At 47.2% G+C, this 17,604-nt stretch overlaps 1 protein-coding gene across 1 annotated transcript in view; it reads right to left on the reverse strand.

The window, feature by feature from the left end:
- Positions 1 to 10,879, reverse strand: part of CELF6 (CUGBP Elav-like family member 6) — a gene marked incomplete at its 5' end in the record, with an annotated part of 131,052 nt that extends 120,173 nt beyond the window's left edge. Inside the window, 2 exons of the mRNA XM_081964651.1 lie at positions 994 to 1,076; positions 10,510 to 10,879. Coding sequence (XP_081820777.1) covers positions 994 to 1,076; positions 10,510 to 10,879 — 453 coding nt within the window. The remainder of the gene's footprint in view (positions 1 to 993; positions 1,077 to 10,509) is intronic.
- Positions 10,880 to 17,604: the final 6,725 nt, after the last annotated feature.

Below are 17,604 nucleotides of genomic sequence, written 5' to 3' on the forward strand. Positions count from 1 at the left end.
AGATGTTTGTTGTCTTTCGTACCCCCCTCCTTTTTTAAAAATCTTCGTTGCAAGATTTGTCCAAAGTTTACAGAAAGAGTTTGTGTATACGGAAGACGAATTTCCAATAACCAACCAAAGATGAAAACATTGGGGGTAAAGTAAATGCCGTATTTTTCAAAGTATAAAATGCAATTTTCCACCCCCAAAAGTGGGTGGAAATGTCTGTGCGTCTTATAAAATGAATGTTGCCGAAGCCACGCCCACCCGTCAGCCCCCACACTTTGGCCTCTGCCTCCCAGCAATTTGCCACCTTGCAGCAAATAGCAAACAGCCTGGTCAGCTTCAGCACAACCTGATTAGCACGAGCAGCTGATTGGCGGTTGGATCAGCCTCCCAAAGATCAGCTGTTTCAGGCTGCAGGGATTGCCATCACCTATTGCTGCCTTCATGCGCCCCATTTTCAGCCTCTGCATCTTATTTTTGGCCTCCGTGTGCCCCATTTATGGCCTCTACGCACCCTGTTTTCTGCCCATTCTGATCCCCGCAGCCCGGCTGGAAATGGAGTGCACAGTTACTGAAAACGGGATGCGGAATCCAAAAATAGGGTGTGCGGAAGTGGCAATAGGTGGTCCTTGCAGCCTGAAACAGCTGATTGTGGGGAGGATGATCCAACCGACAATCAGCTGCTTGTGCTAATCAGGCTGTGCTCAAACTGGCTGTTTGCTGTTTGCTGCAAGGAGGCAAATTGTTGGGAGGCAGAGGCAGATTTCTGTTTTCTTGTTTTCCTCCCCAAAAGCTAGGTGCATCTTATACTTTGGAGCATCTTATACGGTATTTTCAAGGATGCAAGACAACCAGTTGAGAATTCCAAGGAACTTGGAGAATAAGACAGGCCTAGAACTGCTATCTAAATCAGATCTTGCTGTTTGGAACCCAAATGTCTTTGCAAATGTCTACAGAAAGCTCTTCCCCAGAAGATGGATCCCAATGAGAGAAGAAACCGTCACTTACCCCAGGCAGTGTCTTCTGTTCATGGAGGGCACTCTGAGCTTTTAGCGCTGAGTCCCGGGCACAGTATGTAAGAAAGGCACAACCTGGAAAGAAGGAAAGAGGAATGAAAAGGGGTGAATAGAATAGAATAGAATAGAATAGAATAGAATAGAATAGAATAACAAAGTTGGAAGGGACCTTGGAGATCTTCTAGTCCAACTCCTTGCTTAGGCAGGAAAACCCTACACCACTTCAGACAAATGGTTGTCTAACATCTTCTTTAAAACGTCCAGTGTTGGAGCATCCACAACTTCTGGAGGCAAGTTGTTCCACTAATTAATTGTTCTCACTGTCAGGAAATTTCTTCTTAGTTCTAAGTTGCTTCTCTCCTTGATTAGTTTCCACCCATTGCTTCTTGTCCTGCCTTCAGGTGCTTTGGAGAATAGCTTGACTCCCTCTTCTTTGTGGCAACCCCTGAGATATTGGAAGACTGCTATCATGTCTCCCCCTAGTCCTTCTTTTCATTAAACTAGACCTACCCAGTTCCTGCAACCGTTCTTCATATGTTTTAGCCTCCAGTCCCCTAATCCTCTTTGTTGCTCTTCTCTGCACTCTTTCTACAGTCTCCGCATCTTTTTTACATTGTGGTGACCAAAACTGAATGCAGGATTCCAAGCGTGGAATATAGACGTAGGGAACAGCTTTGGGAGCCCACCTGTGTCTGGACAACCACGAATAAAAGTGGAAAAACCAAGACAACCAAACCCAATTAGAACCCCACAATAGCTTTGCATGGAGACATGCTAAATTTAATCCCCAGCACCACCAGACAGGGATGGAAAACCTCTGCCTTAAATCCTGAGCAAGTGTTGCGTCCCCAAACCATGTTGCTCTTCTTGAATGGAAGGTCCAATTTGGCCAACGGAGATTTCTATTCCAAGACAACTAGACACAAGGGCAGGTTTTTTTTTCCTGAATGCCATCACTCTGCTAAACAAATAATTCCCTCACCACTGTCAAACTATTCACTAAGGCTGCATTGCTATTACTATTAGTCTTCTCATCATTCCTATCACTCATCTCCTTCCACTTATGACTGCAGGACTGTAACTTTGTTGCTTGTATCCTTACAATTTATATTGATAGTGATTGTTTCCTGATTACTTATTTGTACCCTGTGACTATCATTAAATGTTGCACCTTATGATTCTTGACAAATGTATCTTGTCTTTTATGTACCCTGAGAGCATCTGCACCAAAGACAAATTCCTTGTGTGTCCAATCACACTTGGCCAATAAAGAATTCTATTCTATTCTATTCTATTCTATTCTATTCTATTCTATTCAATTCAATTCTATTCTATTCTAAATCATTACTTTATTCAAAATGGCAGAAGCTATTATTCAGTCATCTAAAGGGAGGGGACTATTACTTTCTCTTTAGGGAAAAAGACTGCATGACAAAGGCACAGATTCAGTCTTGGGCAGTGTCAGGAAACAGCTACCAGTAGATACTTTGGGGGAAAATATCTCATGCTGGGGAGTTGCGCACAATTTGGTAGCAGGTCAACGTGTAACCCAGTGAGAATTTGATTTCACACAGTTGGTATGGATTAGCAGGGCTTGGCTAATTGGCATCAGCAGGAAGAAGCCAACACACTTGGGATCAGTGCAAAAAAATAATAAAATCATCCCGATTAGCACATCAGATGTTCATAAAGTCCACATCAGGCTATCGTCACTGGGGGGCTAAAGAGTGTATTATGAGCTTCTGGACTTTATATGCAAAAGATCCTATGGCCTGACCTAAGCGTAGTACACAAAATTGTCTGCTACAACATCCTACCTTGTCAACAACTACTTCAACCTCAATAAGACACGGGCAAACGATAGATGCAAACTCAAGGTCAACCGCTCCAAACTCAATTGCAGAAAATACGACTTCAGCAACAGAGTGGTCAACGCCTGGAATGCTCTACTTGACTCCGTTGTTACATCTTCAAACCCCAAAACTTCAACCTTAAACTGTCTACCGTGGACCTCACTTCATTCCTAAGAGGTCCGTAAAGGGGGCATGCATAAGCGCACCAGGACGCCTCCTGTCCCTATCCTACTGTCCCCATCTATTTGTATTCATTGCGTGTGTTCATGTCCATGTTTATACTTATATGTTTCTAATGTTCATACTTACACTTGTTTTCTCACACATGCTTGAGAAACCAAAATAAAGAAATGAAAATAAATAAATAAATAAAAAATAAAGGACCCAGGGGAAGATTTGCTGATGGTTTGAATGGTGGTTGAGCTGAGATAAGGAAGCCAAACAGAAGTCACACAAAATGACAAAGAGATATCAAAGGACAGCACAAGGTTCTTTCCCTGTCACTCATCTATCTTGTCTCAGGAAACGCTGGCACTTTAAGGTGTTCTCATAAAGAAGTTTGGATGAAGTTTTTTTTTAAAAAGAGAGAGAGAGTAGACCTTTCCTGAATGCAAATCTGAAGCCTTCTTCTTGAGTGGAAGAAACAGAATCTTGGAGCACCATTTAGGGGTGAAGGAAAAGTAAGATTTTTTTCATTGCTATGAATCTTCAAATAATCCATAATCAGTCATGCTCATTAAAAGGTCAAGGTTCCCCTTGCACAAATATGCTAGTCGTTCCCGACTCTAGGGGACGCTGCTCATCTCCGTTTCAAAGCTGAAGACCCAGCTGAAGACGTCTCCGTGGTCATGTGGCCGGCATGACTAAACACCGAAAGTGCACGGAACGCTGTTACCCTCCCACTAAAGGTGCTTCCTATTTTTCTACTTGCAATTTTACGTGCTTTCAAACTGCTAGGTTGGTAGAAGCTGGGACAAGTCACAGAGGCTCACTCCATTATGTGGCGCTAGGGATTCAAACAGCTGAACTGCCGACCTTTCTGATCAACAAGCTCAGAGTCTTAGCCACTGAGCCACCATGTCCCACCATATTCATTAGGTATATATATTAGCCGTGCTTTACCTCTCTGTCTGGTCAGTGTTGTCTATTCACTTGGGTCCCAAATATTTGAGTTCAACATTCTCGATTATAGTTGGTGTAGCTAGCAAAGTTCATTTTTAGGCCAATCAGGATTAGCCCTAAACATTGAATGAAGAAAATGGGTTTGTTTATTGCTGGACTTTGGTGTTCCTGAGTAAGAAATCCTTGGCTATCTTCACAAAACCGAGTCATAAACTAGGGCGAGCAAACTGAGTTTATTAAAGGTAAAGACTTGCACATATGTGCTAGCCGTTCCCGACTCTAAGGGCCAGTGCTCATCTCCGTTTCTAAGCCAAAGAGCCAGCGCTGTCCAAAGACGTCTCCATGGTCATACGGCCGGCATGATTAAATGCCGAAGGCGCACGGAACGCTGTTCGTTTCCCACCAAAGGCGGTTCCTATTTTTCTACTTGCATTTTTTACATGCTTTCAACTGCTAGGTTGGTAGAAGCTGGGACAAGTCACGGGAGCTCACTCCATTATGTGGCTCTAGGGATTCGAACAGGTGAACTGCCAACCTTCTGATCAACAGGCTGAGTGTCTTAGCCACTGAGCCACAGTGTCCCCTGAGTTTATTAGATGTGAGCTATCTAGAGTCATGTATGTGATATGGGTGGCTATATACATCAAGCAAACAAACCACTCTACACACCAAGCCACATGATGGCTTAATGGCTGTCAGTACATTGCCTTGCAGCCTGGATTCAGACACCAACCATAACCTGCTCGCTGATTAACTGATTTTCTAAGTTTGCCCACTACATCGATACCCCAAGCAAACAAACACTCAAACTTTCATGCAGCGCCCAAATTCAACATCAACCTCCTGGCCCGCTGAAACCAAGATACGTACTAACCAGGCCGAAGCCTATGATCCAAGTGTGGCTGCTAAGGACACATTTAATTGAGCTCGATCACAGTTTGGGACCGTGTCCCAGACGAGGACATTCTACCAAGAAGTGCAATTCCCGAGGACTCTCTGAGATAGTGACTGAATGAAGGACAGGCTTTGATGGACAGGTTTTCCGCATGAGTGAACAATGTCCAGCAAGGAGCACGATCAATTGGCCGGAGAAAAAAAGAGGAAGGCCAAAGAAAACTGGGCACCAGGAAGAATCTGAAAAACGTCAATGTTAAATGGAAGGATGCGGAGACCGTAGCTGTGGACCGGGCAACGGTTGGCGTACGCTTGTAGCCCAATGTGCTTGGCCCAAGGCGTGAAAATTTTTAAAAAAGATCAGCGTGTTGTATCGAGCGAGTTGTTTGCATGTACTTTCTTGGGCCTGCTGAGCTGGGCAAGTGCCTCACTTTTCTCCTACACACACTGCGGGTAGTGAATCAAGACAGAGGCTGCCCAGCACTGAGTCACCTCTTAACTTCTTCCTTCCAGGAAGGCTCAGCTGATATTTTGTTATGGCTAAATAGTCACAAATGAGATTAGCACCTTGGGATTTTTACATCAGCTTCGCATGGCCGCTGGATGGGGAGAAGTGACCAGAGCGGGATGCTGTTTGCTTCCGTGGGGTAGAAGAAGGGGGATTTTTTTTTTGCTTAACCCATCGGTAAAAAGAGGAGAAAGACACAACTGAGAGGATAGCGGGCGCATCAGAGCTTCCCCCATCTCCCTTTTTTTTAAAAAAAAATTAAATCCTATATAAAGCTTCCTGAAAGGATATTAAAACAGCAGCAAAACAGTTTCCCTTCGAAAATGTAAATATTTAATGAACGAAATTTGACATTGATGCATTTTTAATATTGGCACAATTAAATCTGCCAGATGATTAAGTATTAATAACTCTTAATAAGTGCAACCCTCTTGTCTTCCAATGGAAAGAAATCAAGAGTGACAGACATCTAAAGCCCGAACAAGAATCCTGCGGACAAACCAGGTGACGGACAGACAAATGCTTATGGCAGGAGGAAGGAAGGAAGGAAGGAAGGAAGGAAGGAAGGAAGGAAGGAAGGAAGGAAGGAAGGAAGGGTGAAGGAAGGAGAATGAAGAAAGGAAGGAAGGAGAGGGAGGGGAAGGAATGAGGGAGGGAAGAAATGAGAGGGTGGGGAAGGAAGGTAGGAGAAAGAAGGAAGGAGAAGGAAAGAAGGAGAAAGAAGGAGGAAGGAGGGAAGGAGAAGGAAGGAAAGAAGGAAGGAGAGAAAGAGAAGGAAGGAGAATGAAGGAAGGAAGGAAGGAGAGGGAGGGGAAGGAATGAGGGAGGGAAGAAATGAGAGGGTGGAGAAGGAAGGAAGGTAGGAGAAAGAAGGAAGGAAGGAGAAAGGAAGAAGGAGAAAGAAGGAAGGAGAGGGAGGGGAAGGAAGGGAAGGAAGGAAAGAAGGAGAAGGAAGGGAGGAAGGAGGGAAGGAGAAGGAAGGAAAGAAGGAAGGAGGGAGGGAAAGAGAAGGAAGGAAGGACCTACTGGATCACCCTGACGCAGATAGAAGCCACAGAAGACATGTACTTGACAGATAAACAGAATCAAAAAGAGTCTTCATTAAATGAAGGATGGCATTTCATTGAATGGCTCAAGCATGGCTTTTAAAGAGAGAAGCAAAGTTGGATTTTCTTTTCGGTTGGCAAAGCTTCCCCTACTGATAAACAACTAGAAACAGGACTGCTTCTGCTTCTGGTGTGGATGGCGAGGAGGGTGGCCATTTATTGATAAGACAAGTGGCAATTAAATTGGAGTTCGGGATATAAAACGAGAGAAGGAGCTGACCACGAAGCTCTGAAAATGCTACATTTTACAAATGTGTAAAGAACGGCCTGATTCCCTCTTCCCTAAAATTGCATATTATTTTCTAAAGAAATGGCAGGGCCAGCAAGAAACATGATATTCATATATATTCATTTTAATGACAGGCTTTCTCCTTTTTCATCCCTATTGAGCAAGACGCAAAAATTCACCTGTCTGCTTGTTTTGTTTCTCACCCAGTGAAATCTGGGTTCATTCCCCCCCCCCCATTTTCACTGCTTTATCTATTTCCCGATCTCTTTCCATCACACCCACAGGCCTTTTTTTTTTTTTTGAAAAGCTACCTTTTAAAAAAATATTATTTTAAAGAACGTCCCCGTCCATCTATCTTGGCGATGATAGAAAACGAAGACGAATCTTCTTCCTGACTCTTATGTATTCTGCAGCGCCAACCCAACACCGGGCATCAAAAAATCTCGTTTTTGCATTCCTTCGGAAAGTACACTTTTGAAAATACGGTCGCTAATCCTGAGAAAGTTATAAAAACAGAGATTGGGGCAGGATTTTTTAAAACAATTTCCAGGGAAAGGGGACCATTGGCCTAAGATGTGTTTTAAAATGCCCCTTTATCTCCATCCTTGGAAAAGTATTGATCATGCATTTTACCCACAAGGAAAGAACCAACCTGAAACGTACGATGCTGAAAATTCAAAAATGCAGCCACTCACCATAAGTCTCCCTGAATTCAGGTGAGGTTTCCCCCCCCCCCCCCAGATAACTAAACACAGACTTATAACTTCTGATTAAAATGTTGTTTGCAGTTCCTTAGGAATTAGAGCAATACGTGTTTACTTAGGGGGAAAAAAAGTCTTGCTCAAAATTCAAAGAGCAGGGAAGCATGCTGTAAGATCTCAGCCTTAACCAAATGCTTTCATTCTCTCGCGGCTAAAAAGCCCCCAAAGTTGATCATACATGTAGCAGGAAGTTAAACGCATCTCTGGGTTTAATGGACATCAGAGAGCCTTCTGCTGATAACTTCCAAGAAGTGGAGCTAAAAATATAACGTGGAGTAGGAGAACCTGCTATTTTGGGGGAAGAAAAAGTGGAAATGCAAGCATTCTTAAGCAACACTGAGCCTACTTTTTCTCTTATGGTATCTGTTCGGGTTTTTTTTTTTCTTCTTCTTCTTCTATCCTCCATTTTAGCTCCTAGAAATCGCTCCCAGGGACCTCAACAGACCCATTTTGCCTGTCTGAATGCACTCATTCCGTGATAATTGATTTCTGACCTTCCGTAAAATTAACATCCGGAAGTTTTAGCAGCAAGTCGACCTCTTTCTAACTTTGAGGTGACAAAGAAGAATGGTACTCTTTGGAAAAGTGAAAGTGGATTGCAGAATACACCCACTCTCTCTCACTCTCACTCTCTCTCACTCACACACACACTATCCTTTGCTGCCTGTTAAAAGACTAAAATACTAATCAGATTAGGTGGGTATGATGATATTGAGCCTGCTTCAAATAGGGGTTAAAGCCACTAGAAACCGGGAGCTGGGAGTTCTAGTCTAGCCTTAAGCACGGTGCCAGATGGGTAAAGTATCTTGCTACCCCTACTCAACTAGATGCCTCCAAGAAATTCCACAGAGTAGGAACCCAATGGGATCTCCTAAGAGATTGCATTCAGAAGTAGACAGTCCATTGTTGAGACAGAGAACCTATGTGGTGTAGTTGCTAAAGGCCCTTGTTTACAAAGAGGAAGACCACGAATTCTCGTCCTGACCTAAGGTGACTTTGGGCCAGCCCCTTTTCCTCAGTCCTAAGAAGAAGGCGATGAACCAGTTGAAGAAATGGTTGCCAAGGAACCTGCAAGGATCTGTCCAGCCAATTGCAAGAAGTCCACACTGACTTGAACGCACGCAAATAATGTCACGCCACGACCCAATCATGGACTCCTGGTGTGAAGATACACTGTGCACACACGGAAAGACACGTCCTATTCCACGCTCACCAGTCTTCACACTGGATTTAAGTCAGCTGAGGAACAAGAAGCAGGAAATCCTCCAATAGTAGATCTTTTCAGCTCCTTAGCCAGTTGTTGTGGAAACCGTTTTCTGGGGAGGAGGGGGTCTGAAGGGGGGGAAAGAATGCTAGCTTCACGCCACACACTTCACCAGGACTGCCAAAGATGTCATATCTACATTCGCGTATGAAGCTTGCCGAGGTAATAAGGCAACAAATAAATATTTGGTGCCTTTGGTTTGTTGTCTTTAGGGATTAAGTCAACTGCAAAGAACTCGAAAAAAAAGGGGGGGCGGGAAGCAAAACAACCTCAGCTAATTTGGTAAAGAAACAGATTATGCAAATCCAGAGTGTTTATGCATGATTCCTGACCACCCCCTCCCCTGCAAATACACATGCTCCTTCATCAGCATATGCAGGATCCCTCCCCAGCCTCACTCCCCCCCCCCATGACGCACAAATGCATCACAACAAACTTTGCGGTGAAGCCAAGGGGCCACTTTCTGTACAGCATCCCCTGTCCTCATTCAGCAAATCTGAGCTTCCTGTTGTGTTTACAAATCTCCCTCTCTCGTTTTTCTCTCTCTCTCTCTGTGTTACACACACACACTACACAACACACGTTTCACACACATGCAGGCAGACTCACCTACTTTTGATTCATTCACTTCTTTTCTCCCAAATCCAGCTAAGCCTTTTGATGGGGAGATGCAGGTGGGCGCCCAATGTTTCACCCAGCTGAACTTTGCATTGGCCCAACCTTGGGAAGCTACTTCTTCTGAGGGGTGTGGGGGGGGGAGGGAAGGGGATTGTGCAATGCGCCCGGACCATAAATTGCCACAATTGGGAGGACCGGGCCAAGTTGCAAAAATGATGAATGGAGGTTGGTCTGTAACCTGAGCATGGCTGCGTTGTGACGAGCTGTGCGCCCCTCTCTAAACGTCTGTGTGTGTTTACTCGGAGAGGGGATCCCAACTGAAGGCGCCCCCATGCCTAGCCGACGAATTGCGAAGAACAACACAAGCTGGGGAAGGGGAAGTGGGGGGAGAAGGGGGCTTTGCTGGTGGTGTTAACTTCTTCCTGCCAAAATGTAGGGAGCTTTTTTTTTGAGAGAGAGAGAGAGATCTCCCCTTCCACGTGTCACAACTCCATCCTCTCTTGTTGGCGCCATCCTCTCTGTCACCCAAGTTTGTAAACAGGCTTCTTGGTAGGATCTGGGGAGGGGAAGAGTGGGGAGGGGAGGGGGCCCCAGAGGGGAGGGCCGGTTCCCCCCCCCCCTCTCTCTCTCTCTCTCTCGCACAGCCGGTCCCTTTCCTTTGTGCCCGAACCAACCCTTCCAGGAACACAAAAACCCCGCTGGGTGACAACCGTGCCATCTTCCCAAGGCGGCAGCCCACCTGGGGCCCGAGGTCAGCTTTCTTTCCCCTGGGCCGCCGGGCCACGCGCGCTTTCCCCCCACCCCCACCCGCCCGAAAGCCGTGGGGCTTGCGTGGCTGGCTGGCTGGCTGGCTGGCTGGCTTGCTTCCGAGTAGAGCTGCACGTCTCCCTCGCTTGCGCACCCACGGGCGGGCTCGCACACACACACACACACACGGACACACACACAGAGAGAGAGAAAGCGAGGGAGCGAGAGCGCGGCGGCGGTTCCTTTGTTGGCCCCTCCGCCCGGCCAGGCGGGGCAGGCGTGGCGGGTCTCGGGAGGCGTCGGAGCCGGAGGAGGGGTCCGCGCGGGCGAGCCAGCCAGCCAGCCAGCCAGCCAGCCAGCGATCTCCAGGCTCGGGGCCAGCCTTGCCTTGCCGTGCCTTGCCTACCTTTGTGCATGCCGGTGAAGCGATCCTTGAGCACGGTGAGTTCATAGATCTTGCCGAATTCCTCGAAGAGCGGCTTGAGGTCGGTCTCCTCCAGGTTCCGCGGGATCTGGCCGATGAAGAGCTTGATGGCATCGTGGTCCTTCAGGGCGATGGAGCCCCCCGGGCCGGGCGCCGGCGCCGTCAGCCCGTTCATCCTCGCGGCGCTGTTCGTGGTGCTGAAAGCGGCGCTCTCCGCCTGCGGCGGCGGCGGCGGCGGCGGCAGCGGCGGCGGCGGCGGCTGGGGGGGCCCGGCGGGAGGCGGCTGCTGCTGCTGCTGCTGCTGCTGCTGTTGCTGCTGCTGCTGCGCTAGCCCGTTGGCCAGAGTAGCCATGATGTTCCCAGCAGGCGCTGCCCCGCCCCGGCCGCCCCGCCCCGGCGAGCCCTGCCTGCCTGCTTGCGCCGCGCGGGAGCAGGGCGAGAGGGAAGCGGGGGGGGGGAAGGAGGGGGCTGCCCAGCCCGGACTTCCCCGCGCCGCGCTCAGCCGGATCTTCGCCGCTTTGCCTGGGCGACGGAAGGCGCTCCACTCCGCTCCGCTTCGCCTCCGCCTCCTCCTCCTCCTCTTCCCTCCTTCCCTCTTTCCCTCTTCCCCCTCCCTCGGCGGCGGCGGCGGCGGCGGCCACTGGGCCCGGTGACGTCAGCTGACTAGCCCTGGACTATTCGCATATGATTAGCATAAGGACAGGCTTCGGCCAATCAGGCAGGGAGGAAGGGGAGAGGGGTGGGAGAGGGAGGGAGGGAAGCCGAGCGAGCGTCGGGCAAGAGGCAGGAGGCGGCGGCGGGGGGGGGGTTTCTTCGAAGAGGAACTGGAGAGCCAACGGGGAAGGCAGTGAGTGCAGGGGAGAGGGACGCGGGGAGGGACCCTTCCCATGATTCAGGAGGGAGGTCCTGGGAAAACTCACCCCCTCCCCTGGTTAAGTGGGGGGGGAGTGCCAGAGAAGAGAGAACTACTCGGGGGCTCAAGTGATGGAGAGTTAAGGAAGTGCTTAGGGGGTCTGGCATCCTTCCTTGTCCATCCGCCTCCCCCCCCAACTCTTAACACCATTGTTTGCAGAAGACGTTTGGAATTGAGAGTGGTGGGCTTCCAAAAGCTACTCTATCTCCGCTTCGGTTGCATCAGGTATCTAGGCAGGATCCAGAACAGAGCAATGTGCCAGCAACTGGTCGGATAAGTTGAGGTAGTCCTCAACTTACAACTATTTAGTGAGTGTTTGAAATGACAACTGTGTTAAAAATAGAGAGTTACAACCGCTCCTCACACTTGTGACTGTGGCGGTATCCCTGGGGTCATGTGATCGAAATTCAGATGCTTGGCAACCAGCATGTATGGACAATTGATAAATAACTCCTTCTGGTTGATGAGCATGTGCAGAGTTCCTTGCCATCGCTTGCTCTTTCCAGAGATGGAGTAATGCTTTTAGGCTCTGGACATAATTTATTATAATTGATTAGATGTGTCTGGCCAAGAATAACAAAAGATCTCCTTTCCGATTTGTATCATTGTCTACATGCACATGTGACCCAGGTTAAGGTTCTAGTGTGCGCATTCAGGGCTGTGTTGGTAGTTCAATTGATACACAGAAATGCCAAGACATATCCATTACAGCCACATTCTTTGCTGGTTGAGCAAATATGTTGTTGGGCAGAGAGACCGACATCCCAAAACTTGCCTGGGTGGGGTAGCTTGATGTTGGGAAGGAACAAAAATCTTCCATGCTGGGAAAGTTGAAAGTTCTGAACTACTGAGAGTTGTTCGGTGATACAGAAATAACAACAACAACCACCTCTGGAGATCACTTGAACACCACTGGCATTGAAAAAAGCACTATCAGTCAATTGCAAAAGGCTGCTTGACTTGGGACAGCTTACAATCTATGACAATAAATGTAGAGTGGACTAGACTAGACTAGAGCAGTGTAGAATAGAATAGAATAGAATAGAATAGAATAGAATAGAATAGAATAGAACAGAACAGAACAGAAAAGGGAATAGAGAAGGGGAGTGGAGGGAAGGGTAGAGTCGAGTCGAATCAAGTCGAATAGAATAGAATAGAATAGGGAGCAGAGTAGAGTAGAGTAGAGTAGAGTAGAGTAGGGAATAGAGTAGGGTAGAGTAGGATAGAGTAGAGTAGAATAAAATAGAATAGAATAGAACAGAACAGGGAGCAGAGTAGAGTAGATTTGAGTAGAGTCAAATAGAATAGAATAAAATAGAATAGAATAGAATAGAATAGAATAGAATAGAATAGGGAATAGAGTAGGGTAGAGTAGAGTAGAACAGAACAGAACAGAATAGAATAAGGAATGGAGTAGAATAGAGTTGAACAGAACAGAACAGAACAGAATAAGGAATAGAACAGAACAGAACAACATAGAATAAGGAATAGAGTGGAGTTGAGCGGAGTGGAGTGGAATGGAATGGAATTCTTTATTAGCCATGTGTGATTGGACACACAAGGGATTATTGTCATTATTAAACAACAGCATCTCCCTATCCCAGACACTTGGGAAGGATTTGATAGGTGGATAAAATGCCAAATCCAATCTAAACATCTGGTTTACTGTGCAACCAACCATAATTAACACATGGGCTGGGCTGCTCTGTAGACACCTACTTGGAAAAAGAACTGCAGAAATATGAATGATACCACAGAATAGTAGACTCCTTCATCTAGAAAGGGACATTTTGGCCATCTTCTGCTCAGTGCATGTATCCAGATTAAACTAACCCAAATGATTGATGTCCAACCACTGCATGAATTCCTCCGAGGAACAAGAATCCATACTGATTTCACCGTTGACCTGTCGGGGGCAAAGACAAGGGTCAACCCATAAGTCAGAGATGGAAAACATCTGGAAGAGAGATTGTTCTTCAGACCGTGTCCAAGCTCAAACGTTCAGGTATCTGGTAGCACCTTTTCCAACCAACACATGTTCTTGGAAGGCGGAAACCTTCGGAAGCTGTAGCTTAGGCATTTTAAGAACATGTGTTAGCTGGTAGAAAGTCTACCAGATTCCTCAGTGTTTTCCCCTGAGAGCTAACATGGTCTTGTTTTAAAATATCCAAGCTGGAATAGGCCACCCGTTCAAACCTTCCAAGGAGCCAGTGGCCAACTCTCACGAGATCCATCTGGAGCTGAAGGTTGCCTCCGTGTACCTCTAGTAGCCAGACACACAGCCAAGGTGATGTCCCCATGGGTGACTAGAAGCCTCCACAAGCCTTGGAGATCTTCCCAGGGAATTTAGCCTTCTTGCCCTAAATTTCTCAGCACGGGGTTCTTGTTGATACGCAACAACTTGGTTTGCTGCCAAAACTTGAGAGCCAGCTGATCTCTTTTGAAGTCCATCTTGTGTATCGGTCGGTTTATAAGGGATTTCTTGGGGCCGTGCCACCACCCACCTTGCCCCCCCTCCCCCCAAGAACGTGCAACTGGCGCAGCTGCCCAACTCTTTTTCTTGCTTCTCTGTCTCCTAACAGCTCTGCCTCGCTGGGTTTGTCGCTTCCAGCCGACGTGTTCCTTCATCTCAACATCCTTCACACCTGTTCAGGGCGCCTGCCCACGTCTCTATAAATACCCCCTTCGTCTGCGAATAGGAAATGTCAAACCTTTACCTGCCAGTGAGGGATGTTATCGTGAACTGATCGCATGGGAATCCTCAAAGCCCCAAATGCACTGGACGTCAACTGGGTGTGGGTGTGCGGTGTTGTGGGTGTGTGGTGTTGGGTATAAGAGGAAAATGAATTTGCACAAACTCCTGGGTGAGGCCATTAGCCACAAAGCGGGGTAAAAGCATCCTCATCTCTCAACCTTCTGAAGTCGCAACCACATTGGCCGGGAGATTCCGACGGAAGAAATCCTGCTCAGGGATTCAGGGCAAGTCCTTTTCGGTCTCCTCATTGCTTATGTCTCCTTTCATGTATTCTTTCGCCAGCCGCCTCGCCAACTCTTACGACGGTGTAGCACTGAGGACCCAGATGGTTGGGGGCAAGATGCAGACTCTGTAAACCGCTTAGTGTAGGGCTGTGAAGCTCTGTGAAGCGGAATATGTCTATGTGCTTTTGCTAAGTGGGAAGGAAGGAAGGGAGGGAGGGAGGGAGGGAGGGAGGGAGGAAGGAAGGAAGGAAGGAAGGAAGGAAGGAAGGAAGGAAGGAAGGAAGGAAGGAAGGAAGGGGTATACAAGGAGAGGGAGGGAGGGAGGGAGGGTCATGATGACACAGTGGTTAGAATGCAGTAGTGCAGGCTGACTCTGCTCACTGCCAGCAGTTTGATCCTGACCAGCTCGAGGTTGACTCATCTGAGTGCCCAAACCGGGACATGTGTGCATGCCAGTTTTTGGGACATTTTTGCCAGTTTGGGGGGCATTTTCAGGCCATTTTTGGGCATTTTTAGACTGTTTTTGGCCCATTTTTGGCCCATTTTCCAGGCCATTTTCGGGCTGTCTTTAGGCCATTTTCAGGCCATTTTTGGGCTGTTTTTGGCCCCCCAAATGGCCAGAAAACAGCCAGAAAAACAGCCTGTTTGGGGCCATTTTTCAGGCTGTTTTTTTGCTGCTCCAGCACCTGCAAAGGCCAGCTGGCGCACTGAAAATCAGAAGAGCAGCTGGTGATGACACGAATGCCCACAGAGAGGGCTCTGCATGCCACCTCTGGCACGCATGCCATAGGTTCGCCATCATGGTTATAGGGGAAAAGTAAAAGAAGGAGCCAAATAACACTGAGGCTCTATTTGTAGAATATGCTGCAACGGATTTGCTGGGCTGGAACATTTGGAGAACATGTTACATTTGGTGATTTCTAATAATTGCACATTCACAGCTCCATCTTAAGGGTAAATGGAGGGAAAACATCTTTGTTCTCCCAAAGCATTCCTTCCTTGTAACTGTCCTTTCTCTAAAGCAGGGCTCTGAAATGCAACGACATCCCTGCGGTCAGCGCGACAGTGTCCCTGTTGCACTGAGATTCTTGGTGCCATGTTGGTTGAGAATAACAGGAGCTGAAAGTCCCACCAGACCTAAAGGAACTTCCTTCTCCACCTTCCTTCTGAGGTCTATCCAGTTTTGTTTTCCTAACTCTTGGCAAAGATCAACCGCGACTTCCCATCGATCGATTTCTGGCTGGATCTGAAGTTGCCTTACATGGAATGTGCGAAATACAATGATGACAACTCCTAAAAACTGGACAAATACACTGGGGGTTTTCTGTGCTGTGTGTTGTGGCCTGCCAGTGGCCAGCAGAGCTGGCAGCAGAGTCAGACAGGGAGGAGGTCAGGGAGGAGCCTGGGCCAATCCTGGTGGCTGGGGAAGGCTCAGACGAGGGCTCTGCGTCGGAGGCAGAGAGGAGGCCAAGGCCGTCTGCCAGTGATCAAGTGCCTTCAGAGTCAGACAGCAGTAAGGCAGAGGAACAGATGGAGCCTGTTCCCAGTGTGTGCATGAGGGTCAACTTGGGAGTAAAGCCACAGTGGAAGGTGATTGGCCCCTCCCATAGGACATAAAAGAGGAGCAAAAGGGGAGGGGGCTTTTGCAGGAAACAATGCGTCCATTCATTCATTCATTCGTTCATTTCAGGAGTGTGAAGATCTGTCCATGAATCTCAGAGATTCTGTGCCCAGTCTTTCCTTGCACAGCACCTCATTTGGAAAATATTTACACAGCAGCTTTCCAAGATAGATGAGGTCTGTAGTCATAAATACTCCTTTGAAAGACTGTTTGCAAGACCTTTGCTGAATGGGAATGAGAGGAATTCACATTCGTTTAATAAAAGGGGTTTTGTCGGGACCAGGACTCTGCTTCGTGCTTTTTGGGGAAGCCTAGTTCAGAACACTGTCATTTCCAGGGCTGCATTAGTTTTGTCTTCTTTAGCAAGTCCAGTAAAACAAATCTTAAGTACTACACTCAGGTTGATGGTAGCTTTTCTCCCCTTTTGCCAATTGTTAATGAAAAAAAGTATTTTTAGTGAGTTGTTGCTAAAAATGCAGCCAGGGAAACATGGACTGACAGTTGGGATGTCCTGAAGGATCCAAGAAAGAGTGGCGAAAAGGCTACAGGGATCATTGGATTTAGAAGAAGAGGGGGTGTGTTTATCCTAAGAAGGATTTTGGCTTAAGATCATCCTGAGCCATTAAGGAATATCATTCCACTGGGGAAGGTTGGATGGAGGAGAAAAATAAAGCGAGACCCTAAATGGTGTGAGAACCAGTTTGGTGTAGAAGTGAAGACATCAGGCTGGAATCCAAAAGATGGTGAGTTATAGTTCTGCCTTAGGAATGCTGGCTGGGTGACTTTGGGCCAATCACCAGGAGACAGTGAGTTCTAGTCCCATCTTACGCATGAAAGCCAATTGGGTGACTTTGGGCCAATCACCAGGAGACAGTGAGTTCTAATCCCATCTTACGCATGAAAGCCAATTGGGTGACTTTGAGCCAATCACCAGGAGACAGTGAGTTCTAGTCCCATCTTACGCATGAAAGCCAATTGGGTGACTTTGAGCCAATCACCAGGAGACAGTGAGTTCTAGTCCCATTTTAGGCATGAAAGCCAATTGGGTGACTTTGGGCCAATCACTAGGAGACAGTGAGTTCTAGTCCCATTTTAGGCATGAAAGCCAATTGGATGACTATGGGCCAATCACCAGGAGATGGTGAGTTCTAGTCCCATTTTAGGCATGAAAGTTGACTATGGGCCAGTCCCTCTCCCTTAGCCCACCCCACCTCACAGGGTTGTTGTGGAAAAATAAGAGGAAGGAATATTAAGTATGTTCCTCAACTGGAGTTATTTACAAAAAAATAATAAAGATGACTTTCTAAATGAGACATATAAATGCATAAATCTTGCTGGCATTACAATCCCATCCTCAGGAGAATGAAGATTTTTTTAAAAAACAACAACAACAAAAGCTACGTAAGGGGACTAAAACAAATAACCCCCATTGCTTCGTTAGCCTCATGCTGGGATTCTCTGATTACTAACGCCTGGGCATCAGCTTTCTCAACACAAGAAGTATCCAGTAATCCAGAGGGAAAAGAAACACAACCAAAACACTTTAATTGCAAATAAGAACCTA

Source organism: Natrix helvetica (genome assembly GCF_964273705.1).
Source record: "Natrix helvetica genome assembly, chromosome: 12".
Lineage (NCBI taxonomy): Eukaryota > Metazoa > Chordata > Lepidosauria > Squamata > Natricidae > Natrix > Natrix helvetica.